This window comes from Miniopterus schreibersii (genome assembly GCF_964146895.1).
Source record: "Miniopterus schreibersii genome assembly, chromosome: 10".
NCBI classification, from domain to species: domain Eukaryota; kingdom Metazoa; phylum Chordata; class Mammalia; order Chiroptera; family Miniopteridae; genus Miniopterus; species Miniopterus schreibersii.
Window position 1 is genome coordinate 8,888,071 of NC_138110.1, and position 20,383 is coordinate 8,908,453.

General features: G+C 37.8%; 1 protein-coding gene across 1 annotated transcript in view; it reads right to left on the bottom strand.

The window, feature by feature from the left end:
• The window catches only part of PTPN1 (protein tyrosine phosphatase non-receptor type 1), a 63,187-nt gene that overhangs the window by 21,432 nt on the left and 21,372 nt on the right, over positions 1–20,383 (bottom strand). The window contains exon 2 of the mRNA XM_081148532.1: positions 414–504. Within this exon, the coding sequence (XP_081004658.1) occupies positions 414–504 (91 nt within the window). The remainder of the gene's footprint in view (positions 1–413; positions 505–20,383) is intronic.

The following is a 20,383-nucleotide window of genomic DNA, read 5'->3' on the forward strand; positions in this document are numbered from 1 at the left end:
GGTAGAGGGAGTGAGCAGCTCCCACCCCTGAATGCCTGCATAGGGCATCATTACAGTTCAATACAATGCTTAGGATCTATTAACACAGTTGCTAAGCCATCCAGAAAAGATTATATTATGCCTGCTCTATTCTGCTTCAGCTGGTAAGAAAATGATTCATGAGAAAAAGTCAAAGCTACAATTTTCCAGAAAAATGAAACCTTATCCCTTCTCCGATGGTGGCAAAATGAACCATTACTCTAAAGTCTCTAATGCCTCTGTTATAGGAAACAATCAAGTCATAAATCTCTAGTGCTAGTGATGTATTATCCAACTCCAGGGCTAAAGGAGTCCTGACTGAGAGGCCCTGCAGTTGAGGAAGAGCCCGACACGATGGAAGCAGTGAGACCGGGAATGGTGATGTGAATACTTACAGGGGCTGACATCTCTGTACCTGTTTCGGTTTTTGTTTTTGGGAAGCTTGGCCACTCTACACGGGAAGTCGCTGGCTTCATGTCGGATATCCTACAGAAAAAGGATAGAGTTCTCTCTTGAAATTTCTGGCATCAGGAATTCATCCAGACATTTAACGAGCACAGGCTCCGTGCCAGGCACTGAGGAAGACCCAGTGCAGAAACAGACATCAAAGGGAGCCAGGCAGTGTGGGAAATGCAAGGTGATAATTCAGAGGCATGTACAAGGTCATGAGAGAAAAACAGAAAAGGAACAACCCGTGGCTGGGGTTCAAGGAAGCAGCATGGGGCTGGGAGTTAGACACATGCGGAAGAGGGCTGGGAGAAGGAAGGTGTGTGTGTGTGTGTGTGTGTGTGTGTGTGTGTGTGTGTGTGTGTGTGAAGGAAGGTGTGTGTGTGTGTGTGTGTGTGTGTGTGTGTGTGAAGGAAGGTGTGTGTGTGTGTGTGTGTGTGTGTGTGTGTGTGTGTGTGTGTGTGTGTGTAAGTGATTCCACTCAGGAACACCCAGCACAGCAAAGGCACCGGGGCTGAAGTTCACATCGTATGCAAGGAACAGTGAGTGGGCCGGTGGGAAGAATGACAGATGGCTGGAGCACACAGGTGGGGAGGCCAGACCTCGGACAGCCTTGAATGTCAGGCTTGGGAGTTCCACCTGTAACCTTTTATAAAGTTACAGCTATTAAGAACAGATAAAATGCACTTTTATGCCAATAAACTATCCAACTGCTTTCCTAGGCGATGGTAAACAAATCCCATTGTACTCAACTGTCAGAAAGAAGTAGTTTCTGGATTAACAGAAAATCTGCATTATGTCTCCCTAAAACACCACCATAATCACATTAAAAAAATCTTTCCCTTTTAATTTGTATTTGATTATTATTAAAAGACAAACCCACATGACAATGTGAATGCACTTAATGCCACTAAACTGTATACCTAAAAATGGTTACAATGATAAATTTTTGGTTATCTATATTTTACTACAATTAAAAAAAAGAAAGAAGAAAAACCCACAAGGGAAGAACAGGAAAGAAGACAACAGCAACAGCTTTTGGAAGCTGGAAATGAGACCAATTAGTAGCTGGCAGGACCTATAAGCCCACAGTGGGAAAAGTAGAGAACCACCTTGATTTCCACCATAGAATCCTCCAAAGGCTCAGGCAGCGCTGCCTCTCTGGAAAGAGGGGTGGGATTCATTGCAGGGTCAATCTGTCAGGGGTGGAGCTATCTGAGGGGAACTGGATCTTCCCCACCCCCACAGTCCCCCCTGCTGCTGCTGGGTGACTGCTGCCTCAAGCGTCTGCAGAAATCTGGAGACTTTCTGGAAAACATAAATCAGGAGGCAGAGTGCTCTCTAGATAATCAGAGCAGACAAGAGGAAAGACCAAAAGATACCAGGGTGTGCAACTGACAACCCCCCAGAGGCCCCATGGCCAGATCCACACTAACAAGACTCTTACACTTGCTCAGAGCTCTTGATCTGCCTTGTAAGCTCCTACTCTTCTCATGCAGACAACCACTGGTTACAAGATGTAAGAACAAAGCCTGTAGTATAAGACATTTACAAGGAAAAAAGAAAAAAACAGGAAAAAAAGCTCTTTTAATAAACCACAGAGAAAAGAAAGCTTTAAAAATATATATTAATATACTAAGAAAGATAAGAAAAGATAATATACCCAGAAAGATAAGATACTACATCCATGAATTAAGAACAGGATGTTACATAAAATAAACAAAAATGTCACCTGGAACTTAAAAACAAGATAGCAGAAATGATAAGCTTAATTGAAGAGAAGATAAAGATAGAAGAAATTTTCTCAGAAAGTAAAATCAAACAAACAAACAAAAAAGCAACCACAATAATAGAAAATTAGGCAAAAGAAAATACAAGGAAAGAAAACATCAAAAAATCATTCAAGAAAATCTTCCAGACCCATCAAGTGCTCATCATAATGATCAAAGCAGACCCATACTAAAACATATGAATTTGCAACTCCAGAATCCTGCAAAGAGAATATTCTACCAGGAAGAAAAAAGTAGATGACCTTCAAAGGATAAGGTGATCAGAATGGCTTCTGATTTTGCCAGAAGAACGCTGAAAGCTAGACAGCAATGGAGCAATGCCTTCAAAATTCTGAAGAAAAATGATTTCCAACCTAGAATTCTATATCCAGCCCAATAATCAAGTGAGAAGGGGAAAAAAAGACCATTTCCAGATATGCAAGGTCTCAAAAACTTTACTGCCCATGCTCCCTTTTCTCAGCAATCCAATGGAGCATGTCTTCTACCTGAGGGGAGAATAAACCAAAAAAGAAAGATAGGCAATATATAAGAAAACAATCTGACACAAGAGCAAAGGCAATGTTCCCAAAAACTGTGAAAGGAGGAGCTCCCAGGATGACAACCATGCACAGACCTAGGAGGCACGCAGATTAAAGCTGAATCACTCAAGAGATGGATGTGTCAACAACATGCCCTTTGTCTGTGTACAAATGTGACCGAGAGGACCAGAGAGAAGTGAGGAAAAGACCTGAAATCTAGGAATAGGAAATCTAGTTGAGAAGAAAAACAAAGTAAGTCTCAAGATAGCTCTGTGTGCCTACAGTCCAATCAACCCAGAGAGAAAGAGAATGGCAGTCTGCAGTAGGGATGTCTGCAAATAAAACACACCGAGCAATCACCTGAAACTGCTCTGTTCAGTACAGCAGCCACGAGTCACACATGGCTACTGAGAGCACTTGAGACATGACCAGTCTGAAAAGAGGGGTTATGTAAAGTGTAAAATACGCATGCGATGTTGAGACTTAGTACTAAAAAAAGGAAGTAAAATGTCTCAAATATTTTAAATATTTGTTGAAATAACATGTTGAACATATTTGGTTAAGTCAACTATATTACTAATTCATCTGCTTCTTTTAACCTTTTTCACTGTGGCTACTTGAAAAGGTAAAATTATATATGAGGGTTACATTATATTTCTATTGGACAGCACTAAGTGACCTTGAGAAAATTGTTTTGAGAGGCTACTAGAAGGTATGAGAAAAATTAGCAATAGGTAGAAAGAAAACTATGCAAATGGAAAGAATAGGCAATTATTAACTACAGAAAAATCTTAAAAAAGGAAACAGCACAGTACAACACTATCTGTGATGATTATAGGCAAATAATGTAAATAATGTTTTTACCCAAAAATATACCATATTGGGAAGATGGCGAGGGGAAGCAAAGGCGGAGAGAAAGCAGGAGATGGCTGTTTAAGAAAATAAAATTTAGTAAAGGCCCAAATTAATGAATCAAAAGATAAACATGCTTTCTAGAAATTTGGATATATACAATATATATAAGCTAGAATCAGTAGGTCAAGAGTTGAAAATGGTCATTGTGGGGAGAAAAGACTGGGGGAATGGCTTGAGGTGTGGGCAAGCCAATAACTGGATTTTATTACAAACCTATTATGGTACTATTTAACTTCTTAAGCCATGTGCATTTTTAACTTGAATTAAAAAAAAAAAAAAAGAAGAAGAGAAAAAAAAAAAAAATGCCCACATCCTGCTATTCTACTTATTTAAAAAGCTGCAAAATTGCAGGGAGGAGTTTTTGACTCAGAGGATAAGCCAATAATTTAAAAACATGATGACAGATTATAATTAAACAAATTAATCTTTTATAGGTAATAAAGCTTTCAGGGAAATGCTACAGAGCACCAAAAAAATAAAAAAATAATAACTTAAAGGAATAAAAATCAAAGCCTGAATCATTTAGCAATAGGTACAAATTCTGCCTTATGAGGTGAAACAATCAGGTCAGTCCAGCTGGTGTGACTGAAGACGAAGGAAATAATTAATGTGGCTAAAACACCAAGTACTCGGAGTAAAATAGGTGCCAAAATATCCACAGGAGTGCAACTGATTCAGCCAAAGGGTTATTAATAAGCACTTTTTGGTGCCAGAGAGAGAAAAAGAGAGAGAGGAGAGGAAGAGAGAAAATAAAAACCTAAATATTTCATTTAATAAAGAAAAATAAGAGGTATTCACACAATAGTTTTTTTTAAAAACAGATTTTAAAATTAAGATATACTCAGAGTAAAATGCATACATACTGTGTGTAGTTCAGTAAGTTTTTCTTATCAATTCTAAGGTATAATTTACAAATAATAAAATATACCCATTTAAATGTTTCTCTACTTTAGAATGGCCTATGGGAAATATATGCTGGCTCTGAGTACAAGTACTTATATTTCATTTAGTAAAATAAAATGCCAGGATTATAGTCTTAAAATTGAGGAGTGATAAAGTATCTTTTTAAAATTAAAGGTAAAGGTAATTACCAATAGTGGTTTAGAAGAAAGTACTGTGCCATAAAATTTTATACAGAATTACAGCAAAACAAGATTTCTATATTCTAAAACTACCAAAGATATGCTAACTTTCCAATAGCTATAGAAAAAGGAGATTGCTCACTAATAAACAAGTGTAAGCTGACTTCTACCACAAAGCATAAAATATCTGTTAGATCTTTTATTATGCTGATCTAAAAATAAATAGCCCACCAAGTAAGTAAAATTTCTACGAAATAAAATAAAATAAAACAAAGGCCTTAGAGCTGATGAGAAGCTGAACGCTGGGTAAATTTAGGAGCCAAGCCAAAAAGGAAATAATAAGCTTGCCATGAAACAGGTTCCCAGAAGTTTCCCGAAACAAAACACAGAGCAATTCAAGAATCCTTCAAATGTGGCCAAGCAATTCAGGGGCGGGGTGGCACTAATTTAACAAGACCACGGATAACTTCCCAATGAATACAAGGGGATAACATACTGATAACAAAAGTCCTGATAACAGAATGAATTCATGCCCAGTGAATTAGTTTCTGTACTTGTTCAGGAAAGCTCATTATCCATTATTCAAATACTTCCCAAATCCAATTAGGCCAAAAGTTGAACAGGTGAAGAGCTGACAATTTCTGATTCAAGATTTCTATTTTTCTTGAAAACACAGAGGCATAAAAGCCAGAAATATTTTCATGTTTATAGTAAGCACTTCATTAAGTTAAAGATAACAATTTTGGTTTTGGTGACTGTCTCTTAATGGTTCTGTGGCAAAATGCATTATTCATTTTAAAACTATGACAAGTGATGAGGTAGAGGGAACATACCTCATTACTTTAGCAGTCAGAGTCTGATAAGAAGAATCTAGATTCTCACTTCTCAATCCCCTCCTACCTCATTCACACGCCCAAACTAGGCACTCAACATAATTTTGGTCCAAAGCTCCGAGTATTTAATTCTATACCAATATGCTTCAGCTTATGAAATAGAAATGTTCCCAAAAGGGAATATGTTTACCCAAATGTATGGTCCAATCCTATTTTCTTGTTACAATTACTTGTTAGAAAATGGAAGTTATTGAAATAATAATAACAAATATTATTACTTTGCTTTGCAATTGGGCCACACAGACCCCTGATAAGATAGCACCAAAATACTACAACATGGATTCAAAGAGTTATGTTTTAATAGTTCTGACAGTGATATAAGTCTCAAGGAAGAAAAAACTCCAGTGACAACTTTTATTCACTAGGCCTGTGGTAAATACAAAGTCCCTTAGCTAACGTCTTCTGTGCTCCCCCACTCCCATTTTACAAACAGTTGCCTAATTTGATTGTTTGAGCTGTTACCCAGTACTTTATGGAAGCTACTGGCTCTCAGAAATGGATAGAGTGAGCTAGATTGAAAGAAAATGCAGAAATACAGTAAAGGCAATAATTGCACGCACAGGGTGTACGTTTCCTGGAACTCTAGCAGCAGTCACCATGGAATAGGGAGATATATATAGCAATGAGGGAGGGGCTAGTCTAAAATTTTAGAAATCAAGTCTTCAAAATAATGTGTGTTAAACATATTTTGTTAATCATAAATCTCTTTATAAATGAGAACATAAAATTTTTGTATAATAAGTGAGAAATACACAATCTGAGAAACACACAAATAATCAGTCAGAGGTTAAATGTCTTTCAAAGTTGAAAGCAATGCTGTATCCTGCATATATGGAAGTTAATGGGACAATATAATGTACTACAAAAACCTTAGGAAAATATTTTTTATTATATTGCAATGTGCAAAAAGTCATATACTCAATATTGTTAAATTTTAAGATAAACTACCATGCTTAGAGATACTAAAGAAAAAATGCCTAATATTTAGTTAACCAATACCAACCTTGTTTTGGCTTAAATTTTAAAATGATTATGTACTGAAGTTTTTATAAAATGCTGAAAAGTAAGCCAAGCACCTAAGAATCTTATGTGGTAGCTGAAAGAGAGAGAGAGGAGGGAGGAAGAAACAAAAGTTGTCAGCATTTAAAAGGCAGCAGGATATACAATAATCACCCCTGCCAGAGCTTGAGGAAGTGTTGGGTCATCTTGTACACTGCTCTGGGGCGAGGTTAAAAGATAATGGAGTTACAAATCACTAACAAAACAATTATGCACATTTGGAAAACGACATGGAAAAAGAATAATCAAATTGCTTTACAAATTCCCCAGAAATGAGAGGATGAGGGCAGGAATGGGAGCTATGAAATACCCTTCATGAAGTTGGCATGGGGAACATCTGGTAGAGACAGTGGGACCAGTTTCAAGCTTTGATGTATACCCTCTGCTCTGAACACAAAGCAGTGGTCAATTAAATACAGAGAAAAGCACAAAGGCGAAGCTAGGCTCAGAAATAGAACAAGAAAAAATAGAAAGGAAACAAAAGGCCTCCCACTCAAAATGAGCTGCAAGCACAGGACCAAAAAACCAGAAGATAATTTGTTCTGAAAAAGATATTCAACACATCAGCTAGAAAAAAACACACACTCCACATGAAATTTATTGTATAGCCTGTCAGGCACTTTATCACTGAAATTAAAAAACAAAACAAAACAACCTCAACAGAGAGGGTAAACTCAACATTGAACACAATCAAAGGATGAGTAAATTGAAAGCTAGTACTGAGGAATGCAACATGGAAAACTAGGAAACACTAAGGAAGCACAGGATAGAGAAACCCCAGCACACACCTAAAAAATAAGTCAGGGCCCAGACACATTATGGTAAGGGTAAAGCTGCACAATAGTAAGGATCAAGAAATCGTCAAAATAAATTACAATATCTTTTGGCACCTTAACAGGACTTTAACATTGTCATTTACTTAATTTTTAACAACCCTATGGGTATGCTACCAAAATGTTAACAAAGAAGTATAAAAATTGCTTTTTTCAAGTGTTACTGACTTTAAACCTTATTTTTACAGTCCTTAATAGTATGTGTGTTTTTTTTAATCACTAATGTTTTCTGTTTAATGTCATGAATTTCACCTTGGGCAGAAATCAATAGGCAGAAAATGAATCAGACTTACAGTAATTGATGTCAATAAAACATATTGGAACCAGTATCTTTTTAAATGCTGAGAACCACAAAACTATTCCTGTAAGAGAACTGTCTAAAAAATTGAATCAACTTTCACTTCTGTTTTGTTTACCTTCTGCTTTCCATAAGGACAGTTTAAGTATTTCAGGCCCTGGGGTTGGAGCACTTTGCCAGAGGACAGGGATGCAGTTGACTAAGGACACAAGCAGCTGACATCTGGAAGTGGAAGGTTTACACCTTCCTTTACAGGGAATCAGACTGCCAACCACCAGCTTCCTTCCTCCATGGTTAATTTTCTAAGCTCAGTGGTCACAGGGAGGGACCTTACAAACCCACATAATATTCCTACTCTGAAATGACTGAGAATCATCATTATAAAACTATATATTCTTCTGTGCATAATTTAGAGTGTGAATGGGAGGAAAACAGAATGTCAAAATGAAACCAGATTTGGTTAAGAATCTCTTTAATATTCTAGAGCAGAACAAGATTCTGTTACCATAACCAAAGAAAGGGCGTTTGTATTATTATTGTCCAAATGAGTTTTCTAAATGCTTTCTAGATGTAATATACTTTTCTAGAACACCATCTGGGGGATTAGGGTGATGCAGGAAAACATGACCAATGCCCCAAAGTATGCAGTGATAGTTCTTCAGTGAGACCACAAAAACAAAATGACAACTTGGGGGAAGAGACGAAGTAGGTGACCAAGCTCTTCCACATGGCTTTCCAAAGAACTCTGGGTATGTGGATTAAGGAAGCAATGTTTAGATTCAATGTATGAGTCCCTTCAATTCATCCAAATACAGGGTGGGGAAGAAGTGGGTTTACAGTTCTAAGTTTGGGAAACAGAGTTTACTCTTGTATTATTATTTATTAATTCTTGTATTTTCCATGCGAACAACTATAAACCTGCCTTTGCCCACCCTGTATATACTGAGCATGGATTATGTGGCAGTCACGAAGAATATTGAACACGAACGAGAGGCAAAAGTCCTGCCGCCATGGACCTTGTGCTCCAGCAAGGAAGACAGCCAGATAAACAGATGCTAGGTTCTGAGTGAGGCACTGTCTCATGTAACTCTCACAAAAACAACCATGACTAGTCATCAAGGTTACAGAGGAATAACAGTATAACAGACAAAGTAAAGCCCCTGAACAAGTGCATACTCTACCTACTCCCCCTCCCCCCCCAGATCTGATCACCGAGGAAAGGCAGAACGAGTGCTTCAAAAGCCCCAACTTATATCAGAGCTGCATCTTTCTTTTTGCTTCTTCCTGTGGGTCAAATTAAGGGTTCTAGCACTGAAATGGACTTAAGAACAATGATACCAGGTTGTAGGCATTAAACTACATGCACTACATGTACCACCCATTATGCACAAATTAAGGATAACCTGATTTACACAGATTTCTCATCTTTTTTTAGACCTCAATCCATGAAAGAGATACAACTCTACTGACATAAAGCTAATTTAGAACTTTGCTAAATAAAATAGCAAAGGTCTTAAAAACTGTAGGGCTTCCAGAAAAAAATCTCTTGGTGAGAGAAGACTTATTGACAAATACTAAAATCATCAGTTTAGTGAATGCTTACTATTTACCAAGCCAAGTCATGCTAGTCTTATCATGAGGTTATAAGAGACAAACACCCATGTGAGTCCATAGCCTGTGGTTTTCTATCTGTTTTTTCCCACCAAGAAGTCATGCAATTCTCAGTGTTACTTGAAATTCCTACTCAAGAAAGCATATCTGAATAAAGCAAGTGAAAGTAATATCACGGGAATGACTTAACTGCCACTCTAATTTAGTTGTTTTAAAGTAACTTATTCATGCCCGGCTGGGCGTGGTTCAGCGGTTGAGCGTCCAGGCGATCAGGGTTCGATTCCCGGTCAGGGCACATGCCTGGGTTGCAGGCTCCATCCCCAGTCAGGGGTGTGCAGGAGGCAGCTGATCAATGACTCTCATCATTGACGTTTCTATGTCTCTCTCCCTCTCCTTTCCTCTCTCTGAAATCAATAAAGATATATTTAAAAAATAAAGTAACTTATTCATAACATCAACAATGAAAAAGTCATTAAGTAGCACAGATCACAACTGCTCACAAGACATATGAAGAAGTGGCAACACACTAGAACAAGATGCCACTGCTACAGACCATGGGAGCCCTTACAGTGTTTTGGAAGAAGGTTCATTCTTGGTGTTGTAAATTCTGTTTTTTGACACACATATAATGACATATATCCACCATGATAGCATTATACAGAATATTTTCACTGTCCCAAGTCCTCCTGCACTCCATCTACTCATCTCTCCTTCCCTCCCCCCAGCCTCCTGGCAACCACTGATCTTGATAATCTCCACCGTTTTGCCTTTTCCAGAAATGTCATATAGTTGAAATCATATCATACATAGGCTTTGTCCACTTTTTTCTATTAGGTTGTCTCTCTGTTTCTAAATGATATGCAGTGTTCCCTATTTATTCTGGACGGAAGTCCTTTGGTGGTCATATACACTGCAAATATCTTTCTCTGTTATCAGTTGGCTTTTCCTGTGTATCAAACCACCCCAAAACATACAGGCTTATAACAATAACTAACTTGTTCATGATTCTAGAAGTTGGCTATTTGGGCTGGGCTTAGCTGGGATGGCTTGTCTCTGTTTCATGTGATGTTGGCTGGGCTCTAATATGCATATGTGGTCAGCTGGCAGCGCCACAGTCTCACATATCTGATGCTTGGCTTGATATTGACAAGGGCGATGGCAATAATCAGGCCACATGGTGCTCATCATCCAACAGGCTAGCTTGGGCTTGTTCACATGGTAGCAATTATAGAATTCTCAAAAGCAGCAAGAGAGGGCAAGGCCCAACATGCAATGACTTTTTTATGCCTCTGCTTGTGTCACTATCGCCAATACTCCGCCGGCCAAAGCAGGTCATGTAGCCAAGGACAAATTCAAAAGTGATTCTCTACCTCTTGGTAAGAGTCACACTCAGAGGGGAATGCAGATGGGGGTGGGAGGAATCTGGGACTACTTCTGCATATTAATGGTGTCTTTTAATGAAGAGAAGTTTTTAATTTCAATGTAGTTCAATTTATCAATCTTTTCCTTTATTGTTAGCTTTTTTTGGAGTATCTTGTTTAAGAAACATTTGCCCATCCCAAGTTCAAAAGCACATTCTCCTACATTATTCTTGAAAATTCAACTGAAGAAAACGATTTTCTACACATTTTAATTTGTATCTTAATTATGCCTGAAAATGTTGGAATAAAACATACAGATGACAATATGACATGTTTGTCCCTCTAACAGCTGTTTATGTGCACAGTATGCACAACTTTAATAAGGATGCCCAACTCGGCTAGCAAGTGCTCAATGTCTGCTGGACGAGGCACACATAGTGGTAGTGTGGTTTGTCTCTTTCTGTCCTGTGCCTACCAATCTTTGAGAATGTGTTTTTCTTACGGATATAAACTACTTGCATATTTTAAAGGCATCCACTCTTTGTCTATGCTGGAAACCACTTTTCCAATTTATCTGTTTGTACATTAAAAAAATTTTATGTATGGGAAATTAAATTTAAGTGTGGTAGGAGGATCACAAAACTGTCAAAATAGTAACAATTGAGCTGCTATTGCTAGTTGGCAGGATTATGAGTGGTTTTTATTTTCTATTGTTTTCCAATTTTTTCTACAGCAAATATGCATTACCTGTGTAATAAAAAGTTTAAAAGTAGTTTTAAATATTTATGTATTCAAATCTATTGACAGTTTCCTCTGCAATTTCCTTTATTGCTTCTACCAGAAAGTCTTTCTCCTTAGTATGCTTCCTCACTTCTAAAAACATTTAATCTTAATCCATCTAGAGTTTACTTTTTTCCTACAATTTTCAACTATGCCCATAATACTGCCTTTAAGTCTCATACTATGCTAAGAATAAGTGTTTCTCCTGGTTCCATCAGTTTAACAGTTCCCTAAACTCAGTACAATCTCTGTGTAGCTCAGATTGTATATTACAGAGAACTCCTCCTCCCTCTTCCTAAATTCAAATAGTAACAAAACACAGCTGCATCTGATTGTTCAAATTTCAGAATGAATAAGTTACTATTTTTCAGAGATAGCTGAACCATTACAATTAGGTAGAGTTTTTTGTTTGTTTGTTTGTTTGAAATATATCTTTATTGATTTCAGAGAGAGGAAAGGAGAGGGGGAGAGAGAGAGAGAAACATCAATGATGAGAGAGTCATTGATCAAGCCCGCAACTGGGCATGTGCCCTGACCGGGAATCGAACCCTGACAGCCTGGATCCTAGGTCGACGCTCAACCGCTGAGCCACGCCCGGCCGGACGAGTTGTTGTTTTTTTTAAGATGATGCAGGCTAGATTTGTTCTTTGCAACTATTTAGCAAATTATAGACCAAGAGAAACAAAAGAGATTAAAACACAGAGAAATTTAAAAATCTACAATAGTATTTCTGTAGTTAAAATGAATACTCCTGTTACTTTTTCTTCTGTAGGGAAAAAAGGGCAGGATGGCTCTAGTAGAAAATCGCACCCCCTCATTTATCTGGTATGTATTATTTTGTGTATTGTAATATTGTGACTTGTAGTCAAATACAAGGAAAATTAAAAACATTAAATTATTTCTATTCACCATGTTCCTAAGCAAGTCTGTTAAAACAAACAAACAAACAAACAGCATAGTTTTCTCTGTGTCAGTTAGCCAACCTCTAACTTTTTAACTTCAATGGGGGCAAATTTTTTATTAAGTATATTATAATTAAAAAGCAACTTTTAGAGTAACTACGTCAAATTAGACCCAGCATAAAGTAGCAGTATCTCAACAAATGAAATTAGTACATCTTCCCATATCCTCAACATATTTAGTGAGATGGGATCTTTTTTAAAGGTTCTATCCCTTCCTCCTCTCCAGTCACACCCTTGGGCAACAGCTGCATGATCTTTTGGTCATCTGCCTTCTTAAAGCTGAATGCATAAAAATACATTTATTTTCTATACAATAGAAGGAGGTAGTAAACCTTTGCTAATAACATATAATCAATTTTTAGAAGCTTCTGAAGGCTGACAGATGCCAAATTCTTCCTCAAGAGTTTGCTCAATAGCTCAGCACCACATCTAAAACTCTATAGGAACCAAAATCCATATACATATTGCTAGATACAGACTTGGGGTCACTATCATCACATAATAACTAAAGCTACTGCAGAGGCAATATCCTTGAAAGATAACACAATTAGCTAGACACTCTTCTTCCCGAAGTTCACAAAATGATGACATCCCTAGGACTAAATGGAGCAATAATTAGAACAAATAATTTTAGAAATACTGAATCTAATGACATTTTCATGTAACAGCACTACAGAAACTAAAAAAATCACTATTAGAATGCTTGTTTTCTTACTGTGCTAGAAAGCTGTCTTCACAAGATAACTCACAGTAAACAGTATATAACACCTGAGATATGTTCATTAGAGGACAGAACAATTAAAAAGCCAAAACTGTAAAGTTCTTTTAAAGGTAATTGATTTTACCACTCAAGTATATTCTTTAAAGCAAATTCTTAAGATGACAAAGTCATGTTTTGAGGATCACTTTCAGAATCAAGATCACAATTTATCATTGTACTTGCTGCCAATTTCTGTCCTTGCATTTCAAGTTATGCCAAGTGTTGATGGGACAGGTACTTGTGGTCTCTGTCCTCAATGAATTCCCATTTACTGGGGGAATACCACCTGTAGCCACAACAAACACTGTTGAGTATAAAGTACTGTCAGAGGGGAAAGCTATGCTACAGGAAGAGGGAAAGGCACCAAGGTTAGCTAGCAAAAACGAGAACAGTAAAGTCAGGACTAACCATGGAGCAGCCACATCTAGTGCAGAGGAAAGAGAGATCTTCCAGTTGCTTCTCCTTGCAGACTTTGGTTGGCATCAATGGGAGGAAATAAATCATACAGCTATGCCCAAGCTGTTCTGCCTGGTCTGTTCCGGCACTGTTGCTTGAAAAGAGAGCTCAGCAATGAAGGTTGGGGTAAAAAAGGGATGACCATTCTCCACAGCAGCAACCTCAGAAGCCCACTGCTTTTGTTACTCTCCAAGCCCTTGCCATCACACCAAAGATCAGGAAGGAGAGACCGCACCCACACCATGCTACAGTGGCCTGGAACACAGGTCCATGTGCCTAGACTCCTAAGGGTAACGCAGGATACACATAACACTTTCTCAACTTCTTGTCTCTACTTAACAGGGCTGGACAGGCTTTTTCAGAAAAGATGATATGTGAGCCTCCCCAGCTCAAAGGAGCAGACACTCATCAGGTCTAGCTTGCTCACCAGTGCAGCACAATTCCTGCAGAGAGAGAGCCCTCAATAAGGATTTACTAAATGAGTGTGCTAAAATAGGTCAGAAAGAACTAAAATGAGAGCTATGAATTTGGAATTAAGGAAACAGATATAGCATGAGGATGACAGTGGAAAACAAAATAATGACTGACTGAATAAGAAAATACCAACGACCCAACTAACTTTGAGAATTCTGTCTGCCCTCTCTCTTTGACCTCCTCAATAGAAAGCTCATGGATGATTTTCCAGAAATGAGTAATTTCCGGCTATGATAGCCAGGAAATGGCTGGGTGTGATAGAAACATTTCTTGGAAGAAAGTGACTCTTCCTCCCTATTCCTACAAGCAGTACCATTTTCTAATGTGGCAGATTCTCGAAGATGTCTGCATTCCTACAGACTTGGGAAGGAGTATGTCAATGGCTAGGATATCTAAAAGGTTCATACATGGAGTCCCCACGCCAGGCTGAGGACTCAGTATAGTACAAAGCACTCTCAAATCAAGACACATTGGGGCTCTCCTCTGCAAATATTCAGGCAGGAATAGCAAATGCTGTCTTACTAGCTCCTTGCGCCACAGAGATTGCTATGATGATCAGCTTCCCACAGGCTGTACTCTGAATGAACTTCCAGGCTGATGGGTACCTCAGCCCAGACCCTGGATGATATCACGCCCTCTCCTTGATATACAGACACGGTTCTGGCTCCTTTGATCTAAGTGTTCAAAAATTTTTTTTCTTTTTTAAAGAAGTATGTTATGATGTTGGGATTTTCTTCAAAACAAATTAAGAGTTAGGAGGAGTTGAGGGGGGGATACAAATGAAAGAAAATGGGCCATGAGTTTAATAATTATTGAAACTGGGTGATGGATACACAGGGGTTCATTATATTAATCTCTCTACTTCTATATGTTTGAAAGTTTTCATAAAGGAGCCTGTTTCTGAGAGGTTACTCTGGCTTTATGGTTCTGGGAAGATTGTGGCAGCAGTGGCATAGTTTTTAACTTACCCTGAATTCCTCCATAAAAACAAACGGAGCAACAAGGATAGCAAAATGAACACAGACAACCCCTCAGGGGACAATTAAGACAAACCAAGGGACGAGGCACCCTTTGATTCTGAAAGTACCAGTAAGTGGAGATGAGCCACTTATTCAGACCCATGTGGTATCAGCATTTGTGTGGGAGGAAGTAGAATCAACAAAGGTGACTCTGATGGCTCTGGAAAGTGTGACAGGCCAATTTGTGTTAGCAGCCAAACTGGGAATAGATTCTGCAGGCTCCAATTCCCAGTCAGGGAGTGCCTGGTTCACCCTTCCCACAAGGTGCTAGAGAAATCTAGGCCCAAAGTACTCTCAAAACTAAGGAACTGAAATGCCCTTCTAGGACACAGCTCTTAGGAAAGAGGGGACTGAGATAAAAGGTAGGATGAGAGGAATAGGGAAGGCAGATCTTAGAAGGTACAAGATTGCTTTTAAAATCACAAAAGCCACTGAAGAGAGCCTGAGAGCCTCGAGCTAGATTATCTACCTGATTCGCCCCCTTCCTTCCGAAAACTACACGCAAACACTGTACACTTAAAAATGAGCAGACAAGGGGCAGTTGAGTTCCATACAACGTTATCATATTAATAAGAATAAGGAATAAAATAATATCCCCACAGAAAAGAAAAGAAAGCCAGAAAGATGCCTATAACAGATGAACACTAATCCAACAAGCTAAAGGAAATAAGGAAATGGTAGAAGCTATGGAAGAACAACATAAATGTGGATGAGAAATCAAGATACAAGGTAACTGGAGAAAAGGAAGACTCAGAAAGAGGTGAAAGAAGTCAGGAAAGAAAGAAAAAGGTATTTTCAGAAATGAAGATGAAACAAGGGAGAGCATAAGAGCAAATAAACATTTTTAATGCCCTAAAAGAAACAGAATAGGGAAGAGTTTTTAAAAATCCAAAAAGAAATAATCAAACAGAAATAGGTTCCTTATATTATTGCTATAACTTTTCTGTAAGTTAAAATTATATTTAATTTTTTGAAATTATATTTAATAATTTTCATTTATTTTTTTAAATAAAAAGATTTTAAAATTTTTGAGAGAAAGTGAAAGAAACATGATAGGCAAAGAAGATCAAACATACACATAAGAAGCTGAGTCCTTGAAGAAGGAAACCAAAACAATGTAACAGAAGAAATACAATAAATGATTAGACTTTGAAAAAGAATGTTAAAATAAAATCTGAAGCAAAAAGACCGAGTCACTTATAAGGGAAAGATAATTAGGTCGTCAAACCCCAAGAGCAATGTTTTATACCAGAAGATGATGAAATGACATATTGAAATTACTTTAGGAAAGAAAATAGGACCCAAAGGTTTTTATATATAGACAAAATATAAAGGCTGCAGACAAACTGTTAGGAACATGCACTGTTAACTTACGGAATGTTGTTTCTATAAACCCTTTCTGAGGAAGATAGTAGAGAATGAATGTCAGGCAAACAATGACTACAGAGACATAGGCAAGAACTCAGAATGAGCATCAGTATTTATTAGTAGGTCTAAGACAAAAGGGTAGGTTATTAGGGAGACGGTATACTGTATAACGTAGAGTATCAAAAAGGGAGTATGGGAGGCAGAACAGGAAGAGTTTTTGAAAAGTAGAATAATCTTCCTGATCGGTTTCATAGATATAAACAGAATCCTCAGATATCAACCGTGAACACTTCAAATCAGATGCTGGGGGAGAGGGAAGGGAAGGCAAACAGACGATGACAGTCATGCACCGTTTAACGGCAGGGATACATTCTGAGAAATGTGCCGTTAGGCGATCTCCTTGTGTGTGAACATTTTAGAGTGTACTTACACAAACCTAGGTGGTATAGCATATTACGCACTGAGGCTAGGTGGCATACACCATCGTATATGCAGTCCATCGTTGACCAAAATGCTGTTATGCGGTGCAGGACTGTAGTAGCTTACTTCAATACTGTTCACAGAAGGGAATCACAGTAATACCCCAAAACTGAGGGAACCAAGGGTATATAATACACACGGCTAGTAAAGAAGTAACCATTAGAAAATACAAACATTCCTAAATACCAAAACACCTATCATTTATAAAATTTCTCCTCAAAAATTATAAACAATTCTAGTGTATAAAATACAAAGATATAATGAAAAAAATGTAACCAATGTTAACAGTCTAGTAGTGTCTACTGTTCTCAACTTTTCTCCAAACACACGCAAACATAAATAATGAATTCTAACTGCTTGTTTTTATATACACCAGCTCATAGTATATACATTATTCTATAATATCATCTTGTTACTCAACCTTCTAACCTACCTTCACTTACTCATGTATTTTTAACTGGCTTTTCTATGTGTATCAGTCACATTGGCAAACAGAATTAATCAGTCACTCCCAATATTTTTAACAATAATTTAATTTTTTTACCTTGTTACTTTATCTAGAAACTCCAAAACAATGTTCAGTAAAAGCTAGAGTAAGTTAAAAACAACCTCAGTGCCCTGGCCAGTGTGGCTCAGTTGGTTGGGCGTCGTCCTGTGCACTGAAGGGTTGCCAGTTAGATTCCGGGTAGGGGACATGCCTGGGTTTCAGGCTTGATTCCCAGTGTCCCAGGTCAGGGGCATGCAGGAGGCAGCCTACCGATGTTTTGCTCTCACATCAATGTTTCTCTCTCTCCCTCTCTCTAAAAATCAATAAAAATATTTAAATAAATAAATAATCTTTAAAAAATAACTTCAGCATTTTAACAGTTAGGTTTGTTAAACAGGTTCCCTGTTTAAGTAGCTTGCTTCTATTCCTATGTTCCTAAGTTTTAGTTACTAAGAGCTCCTGTTTAAGTCCAGCTACAACTCAACAGTTATTGTTCATTAGGGAGAGACCAACCTCCACTGAAAGAACCTATTCTGGACAGAAAGAGCTCCCTTTTCTTAATACCCCAAATCTAACTTGACAATCACACCTAACTAGTTTTTCTTCTCAGGTCCTTTCAATTTGCTTGGATTGAGTCCCTTGGCAGTTATCTCCTGCTTTTAAATTTTTTCCAGCTGACTATCTGGTTGATGTGCTTTTAGCTACCCCATGCAATTTGACAACCAGTATCAATCATCTTGGCTTCTCTCCTCTGCTCTATGATGTCTGAACTCAGTTACTATAAAACAACTTCCTTTTTACTTTTCATTTATCAAGTATTTCTTTCCTTTTTATACCCCAAAATTGATGATTGGGAATATTTTCTGATTATAAAGGTAACATATTCTTATTTAGAAAATTCAAGCAACACTGAAAACCAGACCACATATGAAAATCATATGACCACTGAAAATCAACTGACCACATGTGTTCCAACCAAGGTGGTGAGTATTTTTTTGGTTATTTGTCCCACAGAGGGGGATTCAGTGGAAAATCAGACAATCTATTACCTTCTGAGAAAAATATTCACTCAAGATTAAGAGCAAAGATCTCAAAGCCTCCTTTGTTATTGGTACTTTCCCTGAATGTTTATTCTTCTACTCTGCTTTGCTTGAATTACAGGCAACTTGGCATTTATATCACTGTCAGGCCTTTTTCAGACATAGTTGACACTTCAGTCCATTTTGAACAGCACTAAATGATTCTCTCTTGGTTAGAAACCATCCAGATTATCTTTCAGCAGAAACTCAGAAACTATAAACTGGCTAAACTGTCTATAACAATCAGCAGGCTGGTAAAGTACATTCAGACTCACATTTCTATTTTCCATCTACTTATTTCTCTTACAAGTGACTGCTTTCTTAAATAGGCTTAGAGAAAACACACAAGAGCATGACAGGGATATATGATTAGGGGAGGGATGCTTTTTGAGGGGGGAAAACCTAAAACTGAATCACATCAAAAAATAACATTACTAATACAACAGTTTATGGAAAACAAATATGCACACAGAAATAGGTAGCAGTAAAACTGGGGAAATTTGAATAACATGGGCAAATTGTATCAATGTCAATATCCTGGCTGCGATATAGTATTACGTACAGTTTTACATGGGGAGAGGGGGTAAACTGTACAAGGGATCTCTCTCTTATTTCTCGCAACTGCACATGAATCTACAATTACCTCAGTGAAAATCTCTATTAAAAATATTTTTGGCAGAATATAGACAAAATGTTTCCAGTACTTATAATATATAGTGATAGTATAAAGAAAAATTTCATCTTCCCCAGTAAACATATCACTTCATAATAAAATACAGTATATGATTAGAAAAATAAGAATTCTTAACAAGGGGAGAAAGGATATTATTAAGACTTGAAACATTTAAAAAAAATTTTTTTTGGTTAATCCTCACCTGAGGATTTTTTTCCCATTGATTTTTTAGAGAGAACGGAAGGGAGGAGGAGAGACAGGGAGAGAGAAATATCGATGTGAGAGAGACACACTGATTGGTTGCCTCCTGCAGGCACCCCGACGGGGGCCGGGGATCAAGCCTGCAACCAAGGTACATGCCCTTGACCGGAATTGAACCCACGACCCTTTACTCTGCAGGCCGATGCTCTAACCACTGAGCAAAACTGGCTAGGGCTTAAAAAAGATTTTTAAAATCTCAAAGAATATGAGGAAAGTGACTATAGGGCTGTTTAACAAGTCATGGGATTCTAATATAAGATTAATTCTTAATTTTTAAATACTGAATAAACCAAGGGGAAATATTATTTTCAGTCATCACCTGAAGAGGTGATTACTCTGGAGACCAATGCCCCTGCCACACATGCCTCATCTGTGTTCTTGAAAATTGCTTAGCCTCTTCTAACCGCAAATCTAGCCCACCCCAAACTTTAGACCTCACTTAAGCATCCAGGGACCGCTTCAAACCAGCTTAAAGCTCCTTCTTCAACACTTTGATTGCTCTTTATTTTTCTTTTACAGCACTTCCTCTGCAATGAAAATGAATCATTTGTGTGACTGTTTCATGTTGTCTTCCTCCTATGATTATGACAGACCACAGGTATGTGCTCTTGATCATCCCTGAATTTGTCAGTGCCTAGCACACTGCTTGGCAACTGCAGTCACCCAATCAAGTTTCAATGAATTAAGTGCCAACATAATATATATGAATTTACAGATGACCATCATACTGGATTAGAGAGAAAATTAGGACTCTACTGT